This window comes from Gymnoscopelus braueri (genome assembly GCF_963280865.1).
Source record: "Gymnoscopelus braueri genome assembly, chromosome: 7".
NCBI classification, from domain to species: domain Eukaryota; kingdom Metazoa; phylum Chordata; class Actinopteri; order Myctophiformes; family Myctophidae; genus Gymnoscopelus; species Gymnoscopelus braueri.
The window spans coordinates 29,904,260-29,923,644 of NC_137608.1; the positions used below are offsets into that span (position 1 = coordinate 29,904,260).

The 19,385-nt window shown below is 42.5% G+C and overlaps 1 protein-coding gene across 2 annotated transcripts in view; it reads right to left on the reverse strand.

Moving 5' to 3' along the window:
* Nucleotides 1-18,913, reverse strand: part of pcsk5b (proprotein convertase subtilisin/kexin type 5b) — a 76,727-nt gene extending 57,814 nt beyond the window's left edge. For both annotated transcript variants that reach the window (XM_080434055.1, XM_080434054.1), the window contains exons 1-2: nucleotides 18,328-18,913; nucleotides 9,269-9,373 (exon numbers count right to left, since the gene is read on the reverse strand). In XM_080434055.1, coding sequence (XP_080290181.1) covers nucleotides 9,269-9,373; nucleotides 18,328-18,507 — 285 coding nt within the window. In that variant the 5' untranslated portion in view covers nucleotides 18,508-18,913. The remainder of the gene's footprint in view (nucleotides 1-9,268; nucleotides 9,374-18,327) is intronic.
* Between the last annotated feature and the right edge of the window lie 472 nt (nucleotides 18,914-19,385).

Genomic DNA, 19,385 nt, shown 5'->3' on the forward strand with positions numbered 1-19,385 from the left:
ATGACACAGCTGACACAAACTACAATTACAGCATGTTACTTCGGCTGTATCTTAAGCTGCTTCCACACTGTCTAATGTGAAGTTAATGCTCTTTACGGTCCATTCCACAGTTTTATGAACAATGTGAGAGTGAAAAGGCAAAGCCAGTGCTTTACATCTATACGGCATCAATAGAAGGAGTAGCTTGGAGGAGAGGAATTGAAGTGAATAGTCGACACATAATGACTGCAGAGTGATTATCTGGTCTCATGCACTAAAACAATCTGCCAGCCTCTCTGGAGAGGTGGAGAGTGAGGGAATGAGACCAGATAAGACAGGAAATGGAGAGATGATAAAGAACTGGAGAGAACAAGTCCCAGGAGAGTCAATAAAAAAAAAGTACAGAAAAGGGGGGGTTAGAACAAACACAGGGCGAGGCAGAGAGAGAAAGACTCAAAAGAGCCATAGATTTTATAAGTTACAAGGATTTCTTTATGAATTTTAATAACCAAAGAATCTTTATAGCCAAGCATGAAGACCTCTCTTCATTGAGATCAGGAAAAGAAGAGACTGATAAAAGTAAAGAAGTCAGATGGTAAAAGAGAGGCAGAGAAATAGCAAAGGCTTTATTTGATCCCAATGCTAGACCGTCTGCTGAGGTCTCAGCTCATTTCCCTCTAATTTCTGTCATTATCATCAGCTTCAAAGCAAGTGTTTACACGCCATTAACCCCAAAACAACAGCATCATCAGGATATGAGTGTACTTGTCTGTGCGTATCCATGAGTGTGTCAGTGCAATTTGCATACATTAGCGTAGTGCCAAACAAGACCTTTGATCAGTAGCATAAACAATAAATGTACTTAATGTAGTTGACCAATGCATCTGAATTCCATGGTGGTCCAAGGATCACTGTGTCACAGCCAGCATGCCAAGCCCTGCTATGTTATTTCCCACACTGACTGAACTCCTTTACTTCTTCTCCCACAGTTCTGACAGAGGAAAATACTAATAAGTATTAAAATGCTAAATCATTTTGTTGAAATGTAGTTCCAATTAAAGTTATGTTCTCCTGCAGCACTGGAACAGAGAGTCTGAGAAGATGTTATGTTGTTTTTCTTAATTAGTTCAAGAATGTGCAATAAATAGAGCCAAGATTGTTGAAATGTCTGCTCATCTGATACACTAGTTCTGGGCTTGTGGAAGGCAAGTGTGAGTGTCAATGTGAATTGAACTTCTTGTTCAGGTCAGCAGACAGTATTTTGAAAAGATAGAAGGGGTGATTTCGGAATCATCGATTTTGTCGATACTGGACAGGGAACATGCTGGGAAAGACTATTTTCATCACATTCTTTAATGGAATCATGGCTTTGCATTTGGCATTTAATATTACCAAGGAGAGGCCATACTTTCTCATCCCTACTCAAAGCACCCTCTGATTACAGACCAGTCTCATTGATTTTGTACCATTTGCCAATTCCTCTCCAAATGAAAAATAACATTGTGTGCCGTGTTTGCTTCAAAAAGGTTGCCATGCATCACAGTCTCAGTTTTGATGCCAATACACTGGCATCGTTTGAACCAAGACAAATACATCTGTTCTGTTCTTCAACTCCAGATGTGCAGAGCAGTGGTATGATCGACCAGGGAATATTATTCCCTTATACTCTCACTTTTTCTGTCCCGTTCCACATAGTCTTTTCTCTCTGCAATCTCACCCTGTCATCCTGTTTTTCTCTCCATCCTGGCCAACGTATCTTTCGCTACATCTGCCTGTCTTTCTCTCTTGCATGCCCACTCTCTGATGTGCCTCCCTCCTACTTCTCTTCCTCTCCATCCGTGTAAGGGTTTGCAGGTGGCTCTTACTAGCCGGGTCAGTAACCAGGGGAAACTGGGGTAGAGTTCATTTCAATAGAACAAATGAGAACAAATTGATCCACGTTCACTGCTGTTTTTATGACTCCGCTTGAACTGCAGTCAAAGAACTGAAAGCTAGCAAATTTAAAGAGGGTCAAAGGCTTAAGCAGCAGGATGGCCATGGCAGTCTTTGGACTAACACAGGAAGCAAAGCTGTGTATTCTTCCACTGTGTGCAGTTCAGATACTCCACAGTGTTCCGTCACCTATCGTGTCTTGTAGCTTTCGTGTCTTGTAGCTTAGCTTGAAACTTTATACTGTTAGTTGACAAACAAATGGCTGACAAAAAACTAAGTGCAACACATCCTATGAAGCCTATAATGCATTATTAACACTTATAATGCATTATAATCTGCTTATAACAATGTGTAATTGTAGTTATATGCACTCTTAAATACTAATGCTTTATAACAATAATCATAACACTTAGGTCAGGTATTATAATACTTCATAATTGCTGGACGAATGTCTTTTTTGGCAAGGATCATAGTGTACCATAATACTCGTAGTTGTAATACATTATATTATGTATCATAATTACTTTTATAATAAATTATAGTCACTATATAAGTCACTATAAGTGGTCATTGGGTGCTTTAAGTAAATAATAATAAACTTTATTTGTATAGCACCTTTCATGACATGAAATGCAGCTCAAAGTGCTTTACAGAGCAAGAATACAATTACAGGTACAACCGAACAAGAAAAGCAAAAAGTAATGACATTCCTGAAGGTGTAGGCAACGTTTAGTTTTTGCTTACAGTATTTAGTTCTATTTTTTCACTCCACTTAATGCACTCAATCACCAGTGTGACATCTAATCACACTATACATAATACAGTAAAACGGCCTAACCACCGCCTGTCATCAGGCCGGCCATGGACTTTTCCTTTTCCTTGAGGATTCACGCAGATCGGTCTAGTGATGGCCAAGACTAGCTGTTCGCAGACGGGAGGGACAGACAGACGGACAGGACCGGAAACAGAATCCCTTGCCATCAGCCGTTCTGGCTTGGTGGGGATAAAAAGAAATACGACGTTCTGTCAATCACGTTGACACACCGCCTCGTCCATCATTCAAAATGGGGTTGATGACAAAAATGTTCACATCAATCAGTCTGAAGCCTATGTTGCAGGCTGAACCCTGAACAGCCTATCTGAGGATTCGGTCAAAACATTGCCTAGTGCACACATTTCCAATGTGATGGCACAATTTGGAATGCCGTAGTAAACTTTTCGAGTGCATGCGTGCGTGCGTGTCTACTGCCACCCTCTCTTCAGGATCAATTGGATAGAGTAAATTGGTGGTCTTTTTAATGTGTGACTCCATTATTACTAGCAAAGCATTAAACTGGGCCACTGAAAACCCCTGAAATTATCAGAGAAATTCTCCTTGCTCTTTACGCGATCTCAGGATTGGATGGACCTTCAAGAAGTGAGAGGACTACAAAAATCATTCTCACTGCTTGATGACTTTTGTTTTGTTCCGTAAAATGTTCTCAAATTAATAGTATCGTACACATCAGACTCAGTGTGCAAGGTTTTAAAATGCTAGATTCTAACGACTGAGCTGGAGGGGGTTCACCAAATACCAGCACACATGGGAACTGCCGTGAAGACCTTGACTACTCTTCAACTCATCCCACTTTGTTTCCTAGATATTATGAGTCTTTAGGGATAAGATATTATTTGGATGAAAGCAAATTTGTTTATTTTGGCACTATCCAAATGACCGTGGATAAACATTGACATCTAATGTAAGTACCATCGTGAATACACATTTATAAGAATTGTAGCTTTCATGGCACTAAAGGAATTAAAACAGATTAAGATTAGGATTACAAAAGTACTCGTCTTTTGGAGGTAGTAAAATACTGTTCATGTGCCACGACTTCAAGAGGTCTGCAGCCCATCATAAACATTACCCAACCCTGCAGCCTTTCAGCATATCCCTTTAAAAATTCAGCTGTGGATAACTCTTGGCTCGCTCTGTTATTCTGGTTTAGTGTGCACAGCGCACATGGTTGGGTAAAGGGCCACAAGTATAAAAGCGTTTAAAAAGTAAGCAAACCAGCCTGGAATCCTCATGCTTCTGTGACCGAGCTGAGAAAATGCCTGGATGAGTTTAACAGTTGTTTCTTCCTTCTCATCTCTGTGGGGAATTAAGCAGGAAGGGAAATTATGCAGGGAGAGGCAACTACTCTCATGCGTTTCTTTTACCCGTGTCATTGATGTCTTTGTTTATGTGAATTTAAATCAGCTTAATGGCAACCTTTTACTTTTTCCACTCCAACTCTGAGGGCCGACATAATTATTTAACCATTATTATAACAATTCAGCATAGAACAGTGTATACATGTTTGTAAGCAGTGCTTATGGTTGCAAACACTGGGGAAATGGCCCTGAAGTATGAGTTATCAGTAGAATTATAAAGCGTAGAGTCGCAAAGGTAGCCGTCACTACTTTTGCGTGACAGTGTGTGTGACAAAGTATAAAATTTAAAAATTGTGGGGGGGGGGGGGGGGGTTCAGAATAAATATGGGGATACAAGGCTTCTGTGTGATAAATAATATTTTTTATTCATTTCCTAGGAAGAACATTGCTTTTCTCTGTGCATGAAATGAGCTATACAGATAAACACATTTAGACAGCTGCTCTAGGTTGAAGAGAAGGTTCTGTAATGTAAGGTAGGCTACAATATATAAACCTTGAATGTGGCCCAAGTCCCTTGACAGTATTACAAAAATAAAATGTTTAAAGGAAATATGAAATCTATAAACGAGCTTTTACCAATGTAGGATCAAATAATGTCTGCAGGGAATTGACTTGGGCCAGGTCAATCACTAGCATCAGCCCTAAGGAGAAAGTGACCTTTAACCCGTGGTTAGGTGACAAGGCAGATAGTTTCAGGGGTGCCCACACTTTTTTAACTTGAGTTCTACTATTGAAATTGCCAGCTCAAGGTGATCTACCACTCGCGCGTGCATGAGTGGTAGGCATGGTGGTAGGCATGGTGGGCGAAATTTGCGTGGTTTTGGGTGGATTTTTTTTTCTTTTTTCAGTTTTTTGGTTGGTTTTTGTTAGTTTCTTTTCCTTTTTTTGGTTACTTTATTTCGGTTTTAGGGTTAGGGGTCAGGATTAGGTTATATAATTATTATTTTTGCCTGATTTTACCGATTTATTATAACAAAAAATGTAATTCATTCATTTTATTTACCAACCAACAAATAATTATTATCCCATTAATGAAAATACTTAAACATTTACCTATGGGGGCTAAATAACAACATGAAAGGCGGTTACACACCGGCGAATATGCGAATATAGGCCTACGCAAAATTCGGACTCGTTCCGAATAATTAAAAGACGCTTTTTTCGCTCCGCGAAACTGGTTTGGAAGCTTGCATTGACTTTATACGGTTTTTAAAAAAAACGTATTATTCGCATGAAAAAAATCGCCCCGGTGTGTAAGGACCTTAAGGCATTAGGACTGTTTCAATATTTTTCCTGGCACCCCCCCCCATTTACTGCCGCGCCACCATTTTCTGCCACAGCGCCACCTAGAGCCTGAAAAAAAAAAAAAAAAAAAAAAGTTTTTTTTTTTTTTTTTTTTTTTTTTTTCAGGGGCATTGCAGGTGGTCTACCTGCGCAGCCTCTGCGGTCTACTGGTCGATCGCGATCGACGTAATGGGCACCCCTAAACTTTAGTGTAATAAAACGGTAATCAGTGCCATATTGGTCCAGCCATGGCAACAACTACAAGTACAGTGGCTGGTAGGGCACACCTGTGGCACTGCTACACCCTTCTGACTCACTCTCATACATACACACGTCATTATTTATTACAAAGCCCCATTGCAAAACATCATTAGGTACATGCCAGATTGTGTCCCCCAGAGGCTCATGGTGCAATGGCTAACGTGACTACGGATCAGAAAATGGAATTCTAGGTTTGACTCCTTTATTCCTTTAGGGGCGACCGTAGCTTAGTGGATAGACAGGCCGGCTTCTGGTAATCAAAAAGTCACCGGTTGGCCTCTCGGCCCCGGTCGTGTCAACATGTCCTTGAGCAAGACACTTAACCCCAAACTGCCCCCCCCCCTTGATCTCCCTATCCCTTTCTAATTTAGTCATTATACGTGAAATGCATATTTTTTGTTGCAAGTGCATAAATTAGGCCTCAGAGCATAGTCAGGGTAAGGGAAGCCCGACAACCGAGGCCGTCCTCTCCTTGACTGCCTTCTCTAGGTTTATCATGAACGCAACATCCAATCATATCCAAATTGGAATCTCTTTCGAGTGTACCTCCAAAACTGCTTTCACTTGTGCCCATAGGAGGCGCCACGAACCCCACAAACTGTATTTCACCCCACAGCTTCTACGTGTCCTGACAGCTGCACCCCACGACTGACACAGCGCTGGGTAGGCAACCAGACCTGGCAGAGATCTGTGCTCCGAGGAGTGCGATTTTGTAGTCTTGTCTTTCGCTTCCTTCAGCTCTTCTCCCTTTCTTTCCTCAGTTCTTTTTGACCCGCACCACTCTCCTCTAACCACCCCCCCCCCTCCCTCCTCCTCCTCCTCTCTCTCGTCCCTTATGCCAGCTGGCATCAAAACACAGGCCTACCATGCCGCACTGTCGGTCTGAGAACGAGAGAGAGGAGGGGGGTAGAGAGGCAGAGAGAGAGGGAGGGAGAAACACGAGAGAAACAAAAAAAATAGTGAGAAAGGCAACTACAAAGAAGACTGATGAGACAGGAGGATGGTGATGAAAAGTAAAAACAGCAGGTAGACAGAACAAATGTAGAGCACAGAAACAGAAGTCAGCAGTGCAGGAGGGAAAGAGGAAAACAGGAGTATCGCTGGGAACACACCAAAAAAAAGCATCGCTCACGCGCTTTATTGTGCGCGTAGGTTTGTGTGCGACTGTTCTCGCAGAACCTGGCCACAGCAGGACGTCTGGTCAATGCATTCCAATGAGAATGTGCGCGGGAGAACTTCGCATGTGCGACTGGAGCGTCCGTGCACAGGCAGTGAGAACGGCTGCATTCATTAATATGGAGCAGAAGAAAATCAGCGTCCTTGTGCTTATGCTTGTGCGCCTGGTGGGTTTCAAGCTTAAAGGGTTGATGACAAGTACTCGTATCGTTTCCTTCCCTTCTGCCTTTTCGTCCTCCTCACTTCCACTTTTGTCGGCTCCTCACATTCTTTCCTTCCACAATCAGCATGAACTAATAAACACGCAAGCATAACATCAATTTATCTTCATTCCTCAGCAGTCACACAACACATTCAAATGCATGCACGTATTCTGACGCACACTCATACATCCTGGATTGGAATGCATTCTTCACACATGCCTTCCTTAGCAAATACACCAACGCAGATGTAGGCTCATATGGTTGCCATGTAGGCAGGTGCACTGACTGTACACATGTGCACACCCACAGCAGGGGACTGTTGTCGGGTGAACCTAGGATCGCCATGAAATCCACTTTTCAAGAAAGTTGCAAACAATACATTTTTTGAGTGATGGTTGTGGCTAATGATTTACCTAATTTTCACCCGTCACTCAGCAGCAGACTGACATTGGTGCAAACTTGGGGATTGTTTATAACAGGGGTTCTCAAACCTTTTTATACCACAAACCCATATTATGAGGGATGGCGACCCCAGTCCACCCCACCCCCCCTCGCGATTCCGCCCCCGCGAAGATTTAATAAAAGACCAAAGCAAGGCATTCATCAAGCATTCAGCACTTCAGTTTATTAACTGATAGGAACCCATCTACTTCAGCCCTCAATACACTCCAATACACAGCCAAAAATGAAACAAGTCATTAATCAAGATGAGGCCATGTCAATATGTCTACACCTTTTCCACACACACAACAATGGTACATGCACCTACCGGTACTTTCATTTGACAATTCCACAAACTCTTCATGACACATCAAAATGATGAAGGGAATTCCATAGAAGAGGAAGAGAAAGGGTTTACATTTGTTCTTGTTTAACGTGCGGGGGATGGTGTTTGGGGCTGGTGGGCAGGTAATTTAATGTACAGTTTAAGAATTGTATTTGCATTTTCAACAAGGCCACGTGTCATCCCTCTTTACAAAAACTTGACAAGTGGTGGTACAGGAGTTTCCCAAAAGACAATCTCTCAAACCTTAACATGAGAATTAAGATAAACTATTTTCGGAATTGTATTCCATTTTAACATTTCAAGGACATCAATTCTTTGGACCCAAAAAATGTCTGTGTACATCATTTATGTGTGTGGCGCGCTAATGGATTTCTGTTCGTTTACAGTTTACAGTTATTATAAAAAAGCCAGGCCACAATTACGGTTTAAATACACAGCACACAGCAGGGAACCATGGTACCAATATAATCATCTGAGATGATGTTCAAGTAGTGAGTGCTCACTGCTAGCAGAAGTTGTCACTAGCTGGCCACCATAGACAGGACCAAAGACCAGTGTTAATTAACGGTATGGGTCTAATCAATTCAATTTAGTGAAGGTGAGGCACTGTTATTAGGGTTAAGTTTAGGCATGGGTTTGGTGCAGTTACAGTTAAGAGTAAGGATCTGGGGAGGGCATCCGGTGGGATGTAATGTCCTTTCTAGGGTGGCCATCTAGTGACAAGCTTTTTTGACCTGCTGCAGGGACTAGTATTCTTTAATCGTTGTGTTTGTTTGTTTTTCATTCCATGCCATCAAACTTGGCCATGCAGTAATGTTCATACTTTAATCTGTTCCTGCCCTTTCAGTCCATTCATTTCAAAGAGTCACATTAGAGTCAGTGTGTGTTTGTCCTGTATGCATCATCAAACAAGATCAGTCACTAGGAGATGCGGTGTGAGGTTCCAGCACCATCAATAATGCAGGTGGGTTTTGATGACCTCGTGCGGTGATGTGAGGCGATAGGATGGAGAGGGAAGGTTTACCTCAGGACAAACACTGTCTGACCTAACATTCAGTCTGTGAAGAACATACAACACCGGGAGAACGGGCCTCACTTATCACTATTTATTCATCAGGGTTACGATCTGGTCACAGTAAAAAGCAAGAAGACTAGGGGGAAACAACAGGTATCGTCTGAGGAAATTCATGTGTGTAGACAAACCTATTAATCCTGAACCCAAATTAAAGACTTAAAATGTTCATGGGAATATTTTCTATGGACATTAGTTCCTATGAATGGGGGCCTACATAATAGCTTATTCTGAATAATCAAACACTGTCAAAGCACAGGTGAGATATTTAACAAGGCCTTGTTTTGGATGCCAATGCCAATCTCAAATGGTTTGTCTTCTCATGTGGTAGCGATTCACAAGGAGCTTGTTTACTGTGAAACATTACTGTAAACTTACCTTGGGCTCCATGGAGATGAAACTATGGCGACCACGGCTGGATAGAGTGGACCTCTTGATTGTTCTACTGTGGAAGAAGTGGTAGTGGTCTTTCAGGTCCCCAATCTGCAACACACAGACATTGTGTTAGTAAAATCCTTAGTGTTAATTTAAGTCAAGAGTGTTTAAAAGAATGGAACATTTTTCAACATCATTTGTACATAATACATCTCAACAAAATTCAAGTGCATATGTTTTAACAGATCCAGAAAGTAAAGGCAGACAAAGTAAATACAGGTAAACACAGAAACAAAGGCAAATGGAGAGACATGCAGATATTTTGTTGGCGAGGGAGGAATAACAGACAAAAGGACAGACAGATTTTGAGTAGCTAAGAGATTAGAGAAATATAAGATACGCTGGCAGACAGACAGCAAGCTGTGAATGGTGATTACTTTTAATAATTGATCAAGTCCACACAATCCCTCAGATGACCAATCCACTATGGTTGCCAAGGGTCCAGTGGTGCATCACTGATCCATGGCAAACGCCTCCCTGCCACAGGCCCCAATAGATCACCTTTCATCCACACACACGGACGTGCTCATTGGTTTGACAAACTTCTGGGGGCATTGCGTTGACTTACATTCAGTCCATATCTTCTTACCTATCCTTAACCATAACCCATTTGACCCTAATCCTGCAGATACAAGTCTAACCTTTCAGGAACAAGTCGACTTTTTCTTCCAACTTTATTTCCATCACATAGCAGTCCCCAGTAATGCTCACTATAAGATGGTACAATTTCTATGTACTTGCTCTGAGTATCAGAGGCAGGCTGCAGATAGCTCAGTGATGAACCTGCCATGACATTATTGGTGGGTCTTTCAAGCTGATGGAAACTACACCCTTTCTCGTCCTAGAATGTTAAAAGCTAAATTAGTAGCCATAGCTTTGCAAATGTAAAGCATCACCACACACAGCATCCACAAACTCGAGGTGTTCTTACATGATCAAGACATGGAGGACTCAACACATTAACATAATGTGCCCCATGTTAGCAGATGCCACCCTGGATGAGTAGCTCCGCAACACAGCATGTTTCCTCTCACTGTCAAATCAATTTAGTCTGCATCTAAACTCCTATTCTAGGGACACTGCTCCTTGCCAATATGTCTCTGTGGCCAAAGTTTAAGACATGGCATTCAAAGCCACATATTCACTGTCCCCTCTTCTCTGCGGTCTGTACTCTGCTCTCTAGAAAACAAGCAGGAGCACAACAATCTAATTTCTAAAAGAAGACATTTTTAACTATTGGAATAAACATGTGGCATTTCCCTTTTCACAAGCTTCATTAGATGAGCTAATTAAGATCATAAGACTGGAAGCTGTGGTTTTATGATGACAATTTTTCTCTGGTAACCGTCACACCCATTTCTCTCTGAAATGCATTGAAAGTGATGTTGAACTTTGTACAACCTTGGGATATAGAGTACTTGTCCATGATATTAAGTCAAATACAGTATATTTTTCACCTTCTATCTGTTGCTTTGCATGGCAACCAGGTCTCAAAATCACACTTAACACAAATGAGAACGAACAAAGCAAATGATGCCAAAACCTTTTTTGTACCGTCTTTGCTTTCACCCATTTCACCAAATGGCATCGCCACTCACGTAACACGAATACCGGTCAACTATCGATTAGTTTGTACTAGTACAGAACTTCTGTCAAAAGTTAATATAACATGAATACAGGCATTTAACTTTCCCAAAATTAAAAACAGGACTATTGGCAGAATTTGTTTAGTTTGTGTTTGATCTTAAATGTGATTTTAAAACCCATTTCTCAAAAGAAGAAGATAAGATGATTGACAAAAATCGGACAGGTCCGTCTTGATTACATGACTAGAGATATAATGTGTACCGATTTGCATGATGTTTGGACAAAATCTGTAGGTGTAATAGCAAAAATTTGTTTTGCAAAAATCGGACTCCTGGTGGTGCTATAACAGGCTAATGTGAAAAGGGTGGCATTTCTTCCTCGGCGTAGTGGGATGGGAATGTGCGTGCGAAGTTTCACGGCAATCAGGCGCTGCATTCATGATTTGAGGCATTTTGTTCAAAACGAGCCACTCCTGCAAACTTTAGATGCCAATCTTAGCCAATCAGGATGCAGGACAGATCCGTCTTGATCACATAACTATAGAGATAATGTGTACCGATTTGAGTGATGTTTTGACAAAATCTCTAGGAGTAATATAAAAAAAGATTGTTTTGCAAAAATATCCTCCTGATGGCGCTATAACAGGCCAATGTGAAAGATTTGGGCCAGAGGTTCTGCTCTAGTCTCCAGGGAGTGTATGCAGTTTCACACTGATCGGTCCAACGGTGCCGGAGATTAGCTGTACATGGACGACGGACGCACGGACGGGGGCAAAACATAGTCTCGGCGAGACTATGTTGAGATAGAGAGAGATTTGAAGAAGAAAGGAAAGACCAAGCCCCCATGACCGCGGGGGATCTTTGAAGCAAGCCTGGACTAGAGGTCAAATCTCGTATACGCCTCTGAAGCAAAAGTTTACATGTGGCCAACACTGGTATTGAAAGCTTGGGCCCATATCCAGAAGAAAGTTCATGCATCGACCAAGGGGCTCAACCAAGCCCCCAGAGGTTGCATTGAAGCGCATTGGACATGCTGGCCATTCATAGGTACTGCAGCTTAAACGGATGGGGCCAGTGCACAATGTACGAGCGAAAACGGTTTCGACCAATGGGCTCGACTCACGAGCTTGCGCACGGGGCCGCGCACCTCTGTGACGTAAAACGCGTCACTTCTGTGACGCAGAACGTATCACAGTGGCCACAAATAGGCTACGCCCATCACACTTTCCAACCCGGAAGAAGGGGTGATTTCGCCTCATGCGCTGGGTGAGCAACTCAATGCAAGTGGATGGGAGGCGATATCCGGTGCCCTCTCTATTATTTTCAACTCTATGGGCTCAACTCACTGGCTTGCTCATGGGAGGTACTGTAGTTCATGACATAGGACTCATAAAAGGATACCAATATGCATGCTCTAGTAGTGTCTAGTCTATTGACATCAGCAGGTGACCAACCCCAGAAGAAGGGTGTACTTCTGGGAAGCATGCACAGGGTGAACAAGGTTCATTGAAATGCAGGGATTGTATATGCCTCCTCCAGTTCTTGTATAGCTCAATGGGAAAGACAAGTAAATACGTTTGAGCCAGTACTTGGTCTGGTGTTTTTTTTACTGAGCAGTATTCCCAGAAACACATCTTCACATGAGGAGTGCAGAGCAACCCCGCGGATCCAAGTCCAAGCAAGAACGCAGGAGTTAACCATGTGAAAACCCCCTAAGTGCTAAATTTGAGGGAATCAGTTAAATAATGCACAATTCTCGCAATCCTGCGCCGAAATTTAGGCCCTGGTTCCTCACCTGCGTATGGTGTTCCCATCTCAAATAGGGTTGCTCAACAGGATCCCAAGATTCTCTCGACAACATTCAGTCCCCTGGGGCGCGCGGGTGATACAGTGGTAAAGTGCCTGCCCACCACCGCAGAGGCTGGGGGTTCGAATCCACCGCGGTGCATCCGGCTTTGTCGAGTGTCTATACGAACGCGGCCTGTGTTCGGGGGAAGGAAGCCGGGCGGGGATGGTAGTATTTGGCATGTACTGCATGTACTCCTACGGGCTGTGGTGGCACATGTCAGCATGGAGTGTGTAGGGCGGGAGAAATAGGACGGAGGCTCGACGTCCTCTCGGTGGGAGCTCCTCACTGGCAGGCGAGTCAGTAGGATTAGGATACAACCACCTGATTCGGATGCTATCAATGCATTGAATGGGACATTATCACGTCATACAACAGCAGTGTCAACTGACAACACACAAATGTGTGTGGGGAGGAATGAATTGGCATAACGACTAAATTCGGGAGAAAAAGGGGTAAAAAAGAAACAACCAAAAAAATCAGTCGCCTGAATTTTTTGGGTTTTTTTAATAGCTTGAAATGGAATTATATTGCATTGATAATAATACACACTCGGGGCGACCAGATAGCTGAATGGTTATGGCGCAACCCAAATGGATGCATGATGCCTTCTTAAGCCTATCGCCAGTTCAACTCCATGCCGGCCAGACTGTTTGCACTTGTATGCGATTCCCCTGCTCTCTGTCCCCTTTCCTCTCTCTATCTCTGTCACTGTCGAAATAGAAATGTCAAAAGAATATTCTTAAGTAGTCTCTTATTTTCTTGTTTCGATAGGCAGGGATATGAACTATATAGGTATATAGTGTACGTCACATGCACAGATTTGATTAAAAAGAAGCACCACCAGTTGGTTTCAGTAAGACTGTGTGCTGCATTGTCATTGAAAGACATGCAAACATAGCAACAGGGTCAGAAGCATGGAAGAATTTCACCACATTAAATGACACAGAAGCACAATGCAAACAGATCATCAAGTGTGCTGAGGCCGGGTTCAATAAGCGGCTTGCTTCAGTATTTATACAGCCACCACTACATTTTAGGCCAGCAGAGAATGACGAGCCATGATCGAAAACACGCAAATACAGTGGGATTTAAAGACGGTCTCTGAGGCTTTGATGGCCTATAGTCCATGAGCCAGAGCCCCAAAATTGAGCAAAAATTATCGAAAGAGTGGGCAAAACCAAACCTATATTAAATTGTTCATAGGGTCAATACGAGTAAATAAATATATGATAACCTCTCCACAGGAGCAGCTTTTTCATGGTTATCACACATTTTGTTATTTTCCCCATACGTACATGACAGGTGAAAAAATGACAATTTTAAAAAGAGTTATGAAACATAATGAAACTTCCTGAGTTGATTACTTACATGAAGACAATGATTTATCGTATTACAAGTTTTCTGAAATTGTATATTTAAATATGCAAATTAGGCATTTAGTCCATGAGCCAGAGCCCCAAAATTGAGCAGATATTGAATATTCCCTCGTTAAAAACCTTTGAATCCAACATCTTAACAAAATGAAATAAGTATGTTGACTCTGGCTTTGTCCAATGTTGATTCTGGAAAGTTATGCAAATTTGGGCATATTTTCCTATGCCTAATTTGCATATTTAAATATACAATTTCAGAAAACTTGTAATACGATAAATCATTGTCTTCATGTAAGTAATCAACTCAGGAAGTTTCATTATGATAACTCTTTTTTAAATTGTCATTTTTTCACCTGTCATGTACGTATGGGGAAAATAACAAAATGTGTGATAACCATGAAAAAGCTGCTCCTGTGGAAAGGTTATCATATATTTATTTACTCGTATTGACCCTATGAACAATTTAATATAGGTTTGGTTTTGCCCACTCTTTCGATAATTTTTGCTCAATTTTGGGGCTCTGGCTCATGGACTACTAGTGGTTAAGGGGCATACCACATATAGGCTCTGATGCAGACTGACTGCGAGTCGCGGGTTTGATTCCTAAGCCGACAGCCTTTGCTGCGTGTCACTCCCCGTCTCTCTCCCCGTTTCCTGTCAATCTTCACTCACTGTGCTATCCAAATAAATGCAGAAAAGCCCCCAAAATATATATATTTTTTAAACGGTATTTCTACAAACATGCCCTTGGTTTTTACAGCTATAGTAACTATGGCTATAGCTTCACTAAATCAAAAGCCCACACTACAGAATACAGATATGCTCTCATTACACGTTAGTCAACAGCAAACAATCCAATTTTCCGTTATGTTAAGAGTAACTTAAGGTGATGGATACATCATAACTCTGCAGTAAGAGTACACCTAAGGTTAGTCTATATATCAATCATTCCACTGCCAATAAAAACTGCCAGCTATACATTTTAAGCATTGTCCAATACTAAGTACAGATTCAATCCATTACTCAGGAATGTGCTCAAAGGGAAAAATACATTTTAATGTGGATAGAATTTGGAAATTCTCCAATACAAACACTAGGAAAGCCACGTATTCAGCCAGTAAGTGATATACAGTATTGTTGGTATATTCTGACCTTGTAGACAATATTGTGATAGGATAAATGAGGCATGTTGAACTTGTGCACAGATGCTCAACCTCCCAGTTAACCATTCCAAATCTTCTCAATCAACTTAGAAAAAAAGAAGAAAAAAACACTTTGAGCTGATGTCAGTGTCTGAGGGACCTCATCGGCTACTTCAGAATCAGACGATGTTTGAGGTCTGAGCCAGTGTCTTACTCTGGGTAGGGGCCTCTATAGTATATTGTAAGACGATTGATTACCCACAATACCTGATAGACGTGCACTCTCTCAATTCATGCCAGCTTTCTTTATTCATCCATCCAGCCCCCTCTCCTACTTCCACCACCCCTCTCTCAATGTGTCAGCTTATGAGAGATATGATTGTGATTAGGTCATAAAACATTAAAATTAAAATCAGCAGTTTTGCATTCAAGACTTTTTAAGGCCTATAATCGAAACTCAAGGAAAATATCCTTGCATTGCTGATGTTACACTTAAATTGGTAACCTATTGAAGTATGTGACTTCAGAGGTTGCTGTGTCATGTTGCAGAGTTTCTTCCTTTTTCTTTGATTCTTTAAGCAAAGGTGTTTAATCATATGCTAAATTAATAGGCTATGTATGTAATAGGCAATGTAAATAGAAACGCAAACCAACTTGGAACACATTTAGCCAAAACATATATTCACAATGTATTGTTGTTCAGATCATTTTCAACTCACAATATGCAAACACACATCTTGAACTCACATTTCTGTAATGTAACTTTTAATCACATGGACCTAAATTTCAGGTCTAAAATTGCACTGTCGTATATGCAGGTTGTTTAGGTAAGCAATATGTATGCATTTATTTGTGAATGTAAAAACAAAAGCTCCTATATGTAAGTCAAGTCGTGTTACCACACAACTGGTGGTAACCATTGTGACACACACTGACCCTAGTTTCCGTATCAGTCAACCATCCGTACTGGACAAAGACAAAGGCCCTCATCCACTACTGTGGGAAGCAGGGTGGTTGTAGGGGTGGGGAGGTGAGGTCAAAGTTCACATTAGCAGACTAGAGTGTGCTGTTATCACCCTGCACAGCTGACCCCAAATCCAGGAAGTAAAGCAAACCTCTTGTCTATGAGGTGTCAAAGTCCAATGAACACTCCTTATTGAGATGTAAATGAGGGCGAAGGGTGGAGGTTGGGGGCGGGGGGCAAACTACACTTCTTGGTGAATTCCTAAGGGGGCTACAATTGGGGGGTTGAGGGGCACTACTATTAGTTCCCGTAAATGAAAGGGGGTAAATAGGGCCATTAGGGCCTACTCTCTGGGGAGTATACTGTGTGGGTGGGTTGGAGAGAGGAGGGGGTTCAATAGCTGTTGACTAGGCTACCCCACAACAACCTGTCAGAATGCCCCCTTCTATTCCATGCTGTCTTCACGTTGAGAGTCAAGAAAGCACAAGCAAGTGTGGGCTTGAACTACCAGCCTATTTCGGTCACCATGTAGTGTGTGTGTGTGTGTGTGTGTGTGTGTGTGTGTGTGTGTGTGTGTGTGTGTGTGTGTGTGTGTGTGTGTGTGTGTGTGTGTGTGTGTGGTGGGGGCTCATCAAAGGGCAAATTATTTCAATTATGATGTTGCTAAGAGACCACGTGAATCCCTCTCCCTGCTCAAGCCTCTGTTGTTAAAGAATAAAATGACATTCATTCCAAACATAACAAATACAAGTCTAATGCCTTCCATCCCCAACTTTAAAGTTGGGGTTCATTTTGGTCTTAACCATGTTTCACTCCTTGCTTCTGGTCCAAGTGTCAACTTGTTTTTGCAAGTAGGCCTATGGATTGTTGATGATAATGTAACACTGGGCCCACATTTGTTTGTGTTTGGGTGAAAATGACGATGTGCAATTTTTACTTTACGTTTTCACTCAGTGGCGGGCAGCCCAACACCATTTATGAAAACAGCAAGAAGATATCTCAGCTCCCCTCTTCACTAGATACGTTAAAAACTATAACAACTAAACAGCAGAACAAATTGCCTGGGAGATACAGTGCTTTAAACCCGATGACAGGCACAGGCAACAGACCTGATTGCTAATGAGAGTAGAGAATGGGTATAGAAAATAAAGGACTCCTCTTCTTTATAATAATTACAATGTAATGTAACAGTATTAGAATAATAAGAAGTAACGCTGGATCATAACAGGCAGCGTAGGATAAGGGTTTCCTCAAGCTGCAATAACAAACATTATCACAAGACAAATACACCCCTAAATGTTAAAAATGGGTGATTTTTTTTTTAAATCTCAAACTCAAACAAAACCCACAATAGCAACCTGACATGACACAGAAACAAAAAGGACCAAATGCATTAAATTAGTTAACAGTATTAAAGCCGATGCTTTTTCTGCATGTCCTGCAAACTGACATGTTCCGCTGTGGGGCACCTGTTGTGCCATCGGCTTCCAATCAGTCTCATTGTTCTTTTCTCTCCCATCTCTCTCTTCCCAGTCTTTCCCTTGGTTCATGGCAGCCTCTCTCTGTGTGTGTGTGTGTGTGTGTGTGTGTGTGTGTGTGTGTGTGTGTGTGTGTGTGTGTGTGTGTGTGTGTGTGTGTGTGTGTGTGTGTGTGTGTGTGTGTGTGTGTGTGTGTGTGTGTGTGTGTGTGTGTGTGTGTGTGTGTGTGTGTGTGTGTGTGTGTGTGTGTGTGTGCGCGCGTATGTATACATGCGTGTTTGTGAACGAGGCCTAAAAAGCCGCAAGAGGGGCTGAGTTCAGAGGAATCAAGGTATATAATTTAGAGAGAGGGCACTGTGACTGCACACGTTTAGACTGGTTCTGTGAGACCTAAGGGGTGGGTGGGCTCCGAGTCTGAGAGAGGCTCTAACCTTGACGTCTGAACCTCCGCCGCAATGACAGTTTGTTTCTGATAATTAATTACTAAATACAAAGAAGTGACCTTTTACGCTTTTTTTGTTCTGTGATGATACAAACAAGACAACACACACAAACAACAACTAAAAAAGACAAACAACTTTGATTGAAGCCACAGACATCCCATTCCTACCTGTCCCATATTCCTATAGCCATATTTTTCCGCTATCCGGTCGGCGAGCTCCGAACCCCCGGGTATCCTCACAGCCCAGTGGTTGACGTAAGTCCGAGCGTCGCACGGCGGGGACGCGACCCCCAGATAGATCGCCAGGACGCACAGCAAGCCCCGTCTCGAAGCGGCGTTCAGGACCATCTTCTTCCCCCACTTTTCACCCGACTCTTCTCCCGCGTCTCCCTCCTCCTCCTCCTTAGAGACAGTCTTGTCCTCCTTAGCCCAGACAAGGCAAACAACCAAAACTTCACTTCTTTCTCAAACGAGAAAGATTCTCATAGAAGCCCAACTGTCCGTTCAACCTCCACATATAGGGGAGAGAAAAGAGGGGGGGAAGGAGAACAGAACAGAGCCCGAAAAGAAGAATGCCTCAAAAAGCTCCGCGTCCACACACGTTCCTCGCGGCTCTGCTATCCACGCGTGTTGTGCATTAGATAGTTTGTGTTCTTTCCACGGTGGAGGGGGAAGTCTGTCTGTGTGCGGAGCCCAACGCTGATTTGTGTTCTCCAGAACAACTCGGATGTTGGCTGTTCGCTCATCGGGCTTTCATGTGGCGAAATGGCTACAGCGAACAGCGCCTCCCCCCAAATAACTAGCGACACTCGGGAGAGTAGAAACAACTAAACCCGCGGGGTTTCCCTCCTAGCTCCGCTGGGTCTTAAAGACACACTTGTTGGAGTGCTGCTGACTGCAGAAAGTAATGTGGATACCGCTTGGACCCCTGGCTTCAAGACATCGATTTAATCAAATTTCTCTCCCATCAAAAAAAAAAAAAAAACCCACTTAATTCAAGCCTGGACAATTTGTATAGTGTAGTGTAGTGCAGAAAAAACAAAGTATTAGTGTGTGTGTGCGTGTGTGTGCGCACGCGAGCGTGTGCGTGCGTGAGTGTGTATGCGTGCGTGTGTGTTAGGGCTGCCAAAAGTGTTGTTGCTATGACTCTTGTTTTGAGCTTCCAGCGACCCCAATGACCTGGGCCTACTACATAGTACCCCTGGGGTACCTGGAGTGCCAATCAG